Below are 9,273 nucleotides of genomic sequence, written 5' to 3' on the forward strand. Positions count from 1 at the left end.
ACGATATTCCGCATTACGGCCTAGCTAATCAGTAATTGATTATTTCACTCATTGCATTACCATCATCGCGCAATTTACCTTTTATTGTTAACATCTGATCGTATCGTTATTACGCGCTACTTCTTCACGTATTTTTCTTTCTTTTTTTTTTTTTAAGAGAGTGTCGCATATAACGAGAAACAACAACGAGATGCTGGAGTGATCGCTCGATATTTTATGAGAAATATGTAATATATTTATACACGCTCTATATGTTTCTTGGATGCACTTTTTAGCTTATTCGATTCCAATATCTCCGGGCAAAATAGAGAAAAACGAATCATTCGAAACATACACGGCAATTTCATTAATGAACTTCCTACGCTCAATTTGGATTCGTTCTACCGAAAACTATCAGTACACGTCAATAACCGGAGCGCTCTCAAAAAGCTTTCGCGTAAACACGAGCGAAAAGCTCCATCAGATTACGTTCGCGTGGGGAAAAAAGTTTGCCGCATTGCCGAATCCTGCGGCAAGACTAACGTCTGTCTCTTTTATATTTCTCATTCGACGCTTCGAAAGGAAACGGCAAACTGTGAACGGGACGAATGGCACGAGCGTTCGCTCCGCGAAGCGTTATAATTTCTCGATTTACACGCGCGCGTGATCGCGCGTTTATACATGCACGTTTTTCACTGCCGTCGCACCGGGATAGGTGTCCGTGTATATGTGGGATGTGCGATGTGTGTGTGTGTGTGTGTGTATATGTAAAAGTCGATACGCATCGGTGGCGGCGGGCGTGTAATATGCGCTGAAGAGAATGCCCCTCGCCTTGTCGTGATAGACGAGAGGAAGTTCTCCTCTCGGAAAGTCGGAAGATAAGATTTGACGTGTTACAGCCTCCGATTTTTCCGAACTCTCTCGTTCTTCCCTTAAGATCCAAAATATTTCCTCTGGCCGTTTCAGGCGAACGGCACGTATGTGTGTACGCGTATGTGTGTATAAGTGAGACGAAGACGGGGGAAGAGTATGTATATTTATATACGTAAACATACATACATACATACACGGGGGTATCTGTGCATATGTATACGTACACGCTCTAGCTGCCTACAAAATACAATGGTACATTACAAATTCTTATTTTTTTTCCCTCATTTCCTTTACTCTTCCCTCTTTTACCCCTTTACATCGTCATCATTTGCAAACAGCTTAGATATATTATTTTTTTTATGTATATATTATATAATAGTATCATCTAGTTGGTTTTGTTCTCTGCGTTCCTTCATTTCTCGTTTAATTAAATGATTAAGTACACATCTTTAGAGCGGATGCGCGCAACCGATTAGGTTCACGTGTGTTACGAATCACTTCTCGTTTCATTGATTTCTTGATTTCTCGGTCGAAAGAGACTTTTGACCTCCCGATATCTCGCTAAATAACGAAAGAATTGTTCGCAAAGCGCATCCCTTATTTCATCGCGTTCGAATTAAGGATCATCTTATCACTCTACATATATTTTTTTCTTGCATAATATTAAATCATGTACATACAAGGCAGCTCGAGCTTGACGTAACTTAAGCCACGTGTTGCTTGTTGTTGATTTTGACCCATTTATGTGTATCACGATTAAAGTTATTTTTTAATTTTCCCAGGGTTGGAAAAAAGTTACCTTATAAAATTAACTCCTCGTTACCGTTCTTTTTTCTGAACTCTGAAAAGTAACGAGCATTATAATTTCCATTATTATTTGCAGTGAATTTTGATGACTTCTTTTTTGAGTTGCATCCAATTGTCTTGGTCACTAATTGATCAGTTCAATATGAGATCTATAGTGACTATGATGATTGTGGTTAATTACAGCGGTCAAACATAATACTTTCTTTCTTCGCTTACGTTCCATACAAATGTATTGTACATTTACAAAATAATGATAAAAGTAACGATTATATTCATTACCCCCAAAAAAATAACTGCGTTACCATTAATGTTACAAATAATAAGGAAACGTTACTCTCTAAATTCTTTGGAGTGGAATCTCACTATAAAGAATAAAAATTGAACCAGTCTTGAAAAAGAATGATTCAATTTTTAATCTTTAAGAATGAGATTTCATTCTTCAGAATGACATTCACTCTAAAAATTTTAGAGAGAATCCATTTGTTACTGAAGAAAGTAATTTTAAGGATAATGCCATTACAAGTAATCCGTTACTTCCCAACTCTCTTTTTTACATAAGCAAATATATTCTTTTTTCAGAAAGGAAGAGAAATGAATGGTGAATCTTCCAAGTGATAAGAATAGAGGAGCGAATGAGACCAACAAGAGGAACTGTTTCGCGTAAATAAAGGGATGCCCCGTGCGTGTCATCGGGCAAAATTACTTTCTGCGAGATACCCTTTTCCCACCGCGATTTTCACGCGTTCTTCTGACTTCGTTACATCGACATCGCATGATGAATCAGATAGAAGAGTGCGCTTGTCGCTTATTTACGATGTCGCGTGTACGACAGTCAAACGAAATAGGAATCCCAAATATCTCCCGAACTGTATAATTCACTGTGCACTTATGCTCGAGGATTAACCATATAAACGCATGTGTACACATTTACGTAAGCTAATTTAGACACACTCATCAAGGCCAGATCCCTTCTTGATTTCAATCCTGCGAGGACCTCCACGGTGGAGATCCGTCGCGAGTGCCTCGGCTGATTCTTTTTATTGATTACCTTCTCACTGTGTTGCTATACGATCTTTATAAAATACGAGATTACGTTTACGATAAAATTCGCGTTGCAGTGTAATAAAATCGCGTTAGGAGAAAACACTAGGAAAGGAAAGACAGTACAAAAGCAAGCGTACACATCGGTATTTCATGTATATAAGTGTATATAATGCGATCTGGTGTTATCAGGAACAGATAAACGATCATGCACGCCTCTATTTGTCTCTTTTATTCTTTCCGGTGGTTCTTTCCATCGAACTCCGCTTTCTCGTTTAGAGCAATCCGAATTTTCGATCGAAATATCTGCTTTCGCGCGAGTCGGAGAAATGCGTAAGAGAGGGTGCGTATTGGTAACCCTCCCCGGAAACGGAGAGAGAGAGAAAGAGAGAGATATGGGGAAAAAGAAACCTATCTCTCGAGAACGAGAAAGAAACCCTTACAAAGTCGCGACGTTTCACGACCGCTCGTTGGCGAAGCGAAGCTTCCCAAAAAACGTTTCCGACGAATCCCTTATAAAAATGATATGATATGCTCGTTGGAAAAATAAATTGTGTGTTCATTATAGTTCCCTATATGAATATAGATATATCCGAGTACGCGAGTTCTTCGGTACTGGTGCCTCCGCATTCGAACAATTCGGTATAATTCTACATTTATGTCAACACAGAGACACACACATACATGAGGATCCGTTCATTATTTCGCGACGATAACGGATGCGCAGCCGTCGTGTCACCATTCCGACGAAAGAGAGAGAGAGAGAGAAAGAGAGTTTGATGTACCCCACGACGGGATCATTGCACGTGTATGACGCGTTTTCCGACAAGGGGACCATCGACAGGTATTGTGCATCGACAGCCCATCGGACGACGGAGCGTCGTCCGGGAGCGACGTCCGGCGAACGCGCGTCCTTAACTTCTAAACCGTAAACGGTAAACGTCTAAAATACAATCGGAACTTTTCACCATAACGCGCTTTTGGGTAGCGATAAAAAAAAAAGCTAAACCTGCGTCGGACCGTAGCGATCGCATGGCAGGCTCACTGTGCACCTGAGCTACGATATCGCGAAAAGTTCCTAACAACAATACAGGCTGACCCGTCTATGATGACGGGATACTACGAAGAAAAGAAAACGGAAAGAGGTAAACGCAGCGTCTGAAATTCGCTGTTAAAGTAGACAATACGAATTCAACGTACTACACTTGCTTAAAAGGCACGTAAAAGCATCAGTTTTCTCTCTGTGAAAAGAGCGATTGCACGATACGACACGTCTTAGGTCGGGGAGATTAACGGGAGAAGCACGCTCGATGGCTCCTCCAGCCGCTGCGCATTACTTTAGAATAATCGTCTACTACTTGAGACGAGACTCTCGCCACGGAATAATGAATGGATGCTGATATATATATATATATATGTATATATGTATGTAGAGCACGTGCGTGATGCGCGCACATAAACTACGTACGGTTAACTGCCGTTAATTCGTCAAACGCTTATAGACAAACTGAAACAACCTCAGACGAGGAGGTGAATAATCCACCCTTAAGCCGATCCTTCACGTGTCAGATAATTTTAATTAATTAGAAATGAATATTTATACCAGAGGAAATTACATAACGCATGAAGCGTCTGCTTGTTGCGGATTGTTCCTCTTGCTGAATATTTCATGTTCTCCAAACATTGACGGATCAATGACTGGTAAAACCGTCGTTTTTAAACGCGCCATTTTTTGTATGTGACACGCTTATGCATCATACATGGATATGATGCTATACCGATTATCTTAAATGTTGAAGCACTAGCATAAGACGCGCGGCAATGTCCTTACTCATCTTCTGCAGATCGATCAGGAAGGAACATCGTGCAAAAGAAAAACGATCGAAGGCATAACGATATTTAAAAATAAAAGTGCAAAATTGGGCAAGCATCGTCGTATGGCCCAGGCTCAACCCGATTCACGTGCTACACCGAAGCGATTAGCTTGCAGCTTATTTTCATATCTACGCGCGTTTCGCTGCCGGTTTATTAATTAACGTCAGCTCGTATCACGAGCGCTTTTGATCAAAATACGAAAGACACGATTATTGCGAGAGAATTACATTCATGAGATCAAATGGACCTTAGATAAGAAAGTTTAGTCGAGAAGACGAGGAAGAATATAGAGTCGACTCAGCACTCTGTTTCGCATTTAAAACTACGCTACCGGGCCGTCCTGCCTACAGTTAATAATAAAAATAATAATAATAATAAAAACAACTTTCGATAAGATGGCTAGATATAGTCGCAGCGATTAGTAAATGATAAAATAGTGATAACCATATTAAAAAGAAGATAAGGTAGTTAGAAGTATAAAAAAAAAGAGTTCCCTTGTCCTATTACTACCAATGATGAGAGTCAAGAATATAAATTAATAACTGCCGCAAATATTCCCGTTCGGGAATACTTTTCCGGCGACATTTTAAGTATCTCTTGCGTGTATCTCCGATTCTACCAACATCAGCGACGTGTGTTCGTAGGTAGAAAGAGTTTTAACTATATATTCAATAAAGCGTCCCGCACTCTTACAAGTTTTTTTCCTGACGCTTAAGACGAGTACTAACTGAATGCCGTTTTATATCTCGTTACTTCATCGATTATACCAACGTCATCTACGAGAAAAGGTGAACGGGTGGGGACGGATAATACGATAACGCTCTCGCGTAGTAAAGAGGGTTAATAATCGTTTATAGAATCGATCGAGCAATGTATGGAGCGGCTTAGAACGTTAAATCTTATTACTCTATATTCTGGAGATTCGAAAGCGTAATAAATATTCTAATCCCTTAACGACGCTTCCATGATATTTGATGCACAAGAAGAGAACTTCGAGAAACCGATCTTTCGGACGCAAGTCGCGTTTGACGAAAGATCCGTATACGATAATCCGAAACTCTTTACTCTCGCAGATTAAATTCGCGAAGCCGCCGATAGCTACGCAAGGAATCTTCATCGCGAGATATTTCTGAAATGTGTTCGATAAGCATCAGACGGGACATGCCCACGCGAGAAGAAACGATATATAATGGAGAAATTTTACAGAAAGTGGCACACGGCCAGTACTCCTCTCAGTGTCACGCGAAGAAAGGGGGGATGTGTGAATGCTCAGTGTAAAGATAGTAGGGTGATTTAAACATCACGATGATCCCACTCCAGATCGTGCGGCGAGTTTTGACGGCGGTGCCGACCATTGCTGAGATCGCAATCGTTCTCACAGTCGGAGCTGTCGAGGTCATCATCTCGGAACGAGCCATCCTCGGAATCGGAGCTACCGGAGTCGTCCACGTCCTCGTCCCGCTGGCTCTGATGATGCTGATCGTGTTCCGTCAACCTGTCCATCGGATTCACGGTGATCGCGAGGGCCGAGTCGTCCCAGGCCATCTCCGTCTCTGCGGCGAGCTCGTCACCGGCAGATCGTCGCCGTTTGGCCGCCCCGCGGACTCGCGCAGCGCCTACGACCGCCATCAATAGCAGGAAACCAATGCAAGCGGCGGCAACGATGGTCACGGCATGGCTGCTGCCAGTGCCGTTGATGGTTCTGCTGCCTTCGCGAAGCGCGGCCGTAGCGTATTCCTCTGTTAGATCGGCGTGATGCGGCGAGAGCTGTGCGTGACCTGGTGCTGGTTCAACGATTCTGGCAATGGGCGGTTCTCCGGGCGTCGTGTGCGGCAAAACGGTCGTCTTTTCCTTAGGATGAATTACGGCCAGCGTTTGCACGTATTCATTACTGGCGAAGCGGCCGCTCAACTCGGAACAGGTAAGTTTAAAGACGCGATCGAGATAGTAAGCCGGCTTACGGTTCGTGTACATGATAAGACGGATGAGTTGTTGGTAGTTGTAAGGCGAATCCGCACCGGAGAGAACGACGCCATCTCGATCGACGCGAGCGGAGATATCGTGGAATGCGAGCAGGGCGTCACCGGGTAAGCCCAAGCTCTCGTGATCAGGATTGAGACTTGGATAAACACTGACAGCGCAAGCATCCAATCGGGCAGCTGATCCGGCGGTGACGCGCGCGTCGGGAAACACACGTACTCCCAACCGGAAATCAGCGTATTCTCGGGCCACGTAACCGGTACCGTTGACGGTGATGCCTGGTCGAGGAGGCGGTAAGACGGTGACGTAGGACTGCACAGTCGGTACCGGTAGGGGCGTGTTCTCGCTACCCTCACAGACGATCGTTGTGTCAAGGCGGAAGTTACGGCGGCCGGGCGTCGGGAAACGTCGAGTATTGGAGTAGCCAATACGACGCAGTAAGGTTTCCACATTTGTACGGTTGTCACCATCGATACGCACTTCGGTCATATCGGAATTGGTCAGCAGCTGAGTACCCGGTTGTAACAAGTCCATTGGTGGCACGTGAATACCTTCCTGACAACGCCGCAAACACGAGAGTACTTCCGGTTTCTCATTTCGGCCAACTAGAACGGACAGACCGGCGAGGTAACCACGGAAATGATGTTTGGTCTTGTTCTCGGAGCCCTGCCAGCATGCTCCGACCACAAGGGTGGTATTAACGCCTTTAGCCGGGTGTAAAGGCCAGTCATCGATGACTTCAGGGTTCTTCTCGTCAGCATGCCACTCTTCGCCATCCACATATAGATTGACACGTGGGAAGTCTACCTGGATCGCGTAATGATGCCACTTATCGTCGCATACCTGGCTAAGTTTCCAACGCCATTCAGCAGCACGGAAGATGTTGGGATCGCCCTCGGAGAAGTCCCGTCGCAGCAGCAAAATCAATCTGCAGTTCCTTATGAACAGGGCGTAATGGTGCCTATTCATCTCTGTAATTGAAACGGCGCGGCGTTAGTTGCACCTTTCGTGACGCCGCCGCGCGTAATAAAGTGTAGAAACGCGCGACGGCATTAAGGGTAGAAGAGAGATTTAACGTGAAAGGGGTAAAACGGAAGGAGGAAAACGAGGGAGAGAGAACGTTTATAACCGAGGATTACACGTCGTCCATGGAGACCGGTTGGTATTTAGAAAGATTTGTATTTCAGACCGGGTAGATAGGTAGGATATTTGAGTTGAACTCTTCGCGAAGGCGAGCGAGCGTATACGAGCGCGAGCGACGACCTATATAAGCGCGCTCGACCTGATTTCTTGCCAAAATTCATTCCGCGCAAGGATTAAGCCGCTTTGTTCGAAACTTCACGATAATACCCCAGCGTTTCCGCGGAGTGAACGTGTATATTTTAACGCATGAGCGCGCGCACTCCCGGCAGCGCGTAATGTATTCTGCTAACAGCGGCTACATCGATGAGCATCGCTCGACATTGGTACGATCGGCGAGCTTATCAGCAGCTTAAAATAATTATTCTCTCTTCTTTAGATATAAAGGGGAATGAAAAATATAAAATTTATAGCCCACATTTCCTTGTTTTTTTTTGTTTAAAAACCAACCAGGATAACCATGAACGCGATAAACGTACAAAAACATGCTATTAATCTTTATGATTTTCGAAGGCGTCAGTGAAAGTTCAATAACAAGGAAAGTCTTTGTTTATCATTTTACAATTATCTTCTTTGTCATCAACAAGTTGCTCTTACGTGAAAATTATAAAGTTTATAGTCTATTTCCTTGCTTTCTTGTTATAAAGCCAATCAGAACAACCATGAACGTGATAAACGTGAAACATGATGCTATAATATTATAAAGTCTTTGATTTTTGAAGGCGTTGGTGTAAATGCAATATCAAGAAAATTTTTTGTACAATTTTTTTCTTCGTTATCAACAAGTTGCTCTTATATGAAAATTATAAAGTTCATAGCTTGCTTCCTTGTTTTCCTGTTATAAAGCCAATCAGGATAACCATGAACGTGACGAACATGAAACATGATGCTATAGTATTAGTCCAAAGTCTTTGACTTTTAAAGACGTCAGTGAAGTTCAATATCAGGAAAATTCTTGAACAATTATTTTCTTCATCATCAACAAGTTTCTGTTTGCTTTTACATGAAAACTTTTACATGAAGCCTTGTTTTCCTGTTATAAAGCCAATCAGGATAACCATGAGCGTGATAAACGTGAAATATGATTATACTGTTAATCTTTATGATTTTCAAAGGCATCAGTGAAAATTCAATATCAAGAACATTTTTTGTACAATTATTTTCTTCGTCATCAACTTTTGTTGTTCTTATCGCTGGGCATCTTCTGTTAAGCAGAAGACGCTGATCTTGATAAGAACAACAAAAACAAAATATTAAATGAATACAAAACTATTTGATGAAATAACGTTGAACAATAATTGATTCTCAGGTAGTAAATATTAAAAATATTTATCAAAATGCCATCAAAAAGTAAATTTTAGCATTCGTTACATTGAAACTTACTGTGATCATCGGCAGCACACAAGATGTGTTCCTTGACATGTGGATCCTGTCGCGGGCGTGGTCGGTGCTTGACCCAGACACCGATGGTGAACTTCTGCGCCAGGCTGTGCTCCAGCACATCGTTCGGCACGATCGCGGCCGAATCTACGCCGTCAAACTCGAAGATCTCATCAGCCTCTCTACCCTCGTCTCTGG

The 9,273-nt window shown here is 42.9% G+C and overlaps 1 protein-coding gene across 1 annotated transcript in view; it reads right to left on the reverse strand.

Annotated features, from left to right (window-relative positions):
• Positions 1-2,693: 2,693 nt before the first annotated feature.
• The window catches only part of Cals (calsyntenin 1), a 16,541-nt gene continuing 9,961 nt past the window's right edge, over positions 2,694-9,273 (reverse strand). Inside the window, 2 exon segments of the mRNA XM_018451583.1 lie at positions 2,694-7,526; positions 9,079-9,271. Of these exon segments, the coding sequence (XP_018307085.1) occupies positions 5,869-7,526; positions 9,079-9,271 (1,851 nt within the window). The 3' untranslated portion in view covers positions 2,694-5,868.

This window comes from Mycetomoellerius zeteki, unplaced genomic scaffold, assembly GCF_001594055.1.
Source record: "Mycetomoellerius zeteki isolate Tzet28-1 unplaced genomic scaffold, Tzet1.0 scaffold312, whole genome shotgun sequence".
NCBI lineage: Eukaryota > Metazoa > Arthropoda > Insecta > Hymenoptera > Formicidae > Mycetomoellerius > Mycetomoellerius zeteki.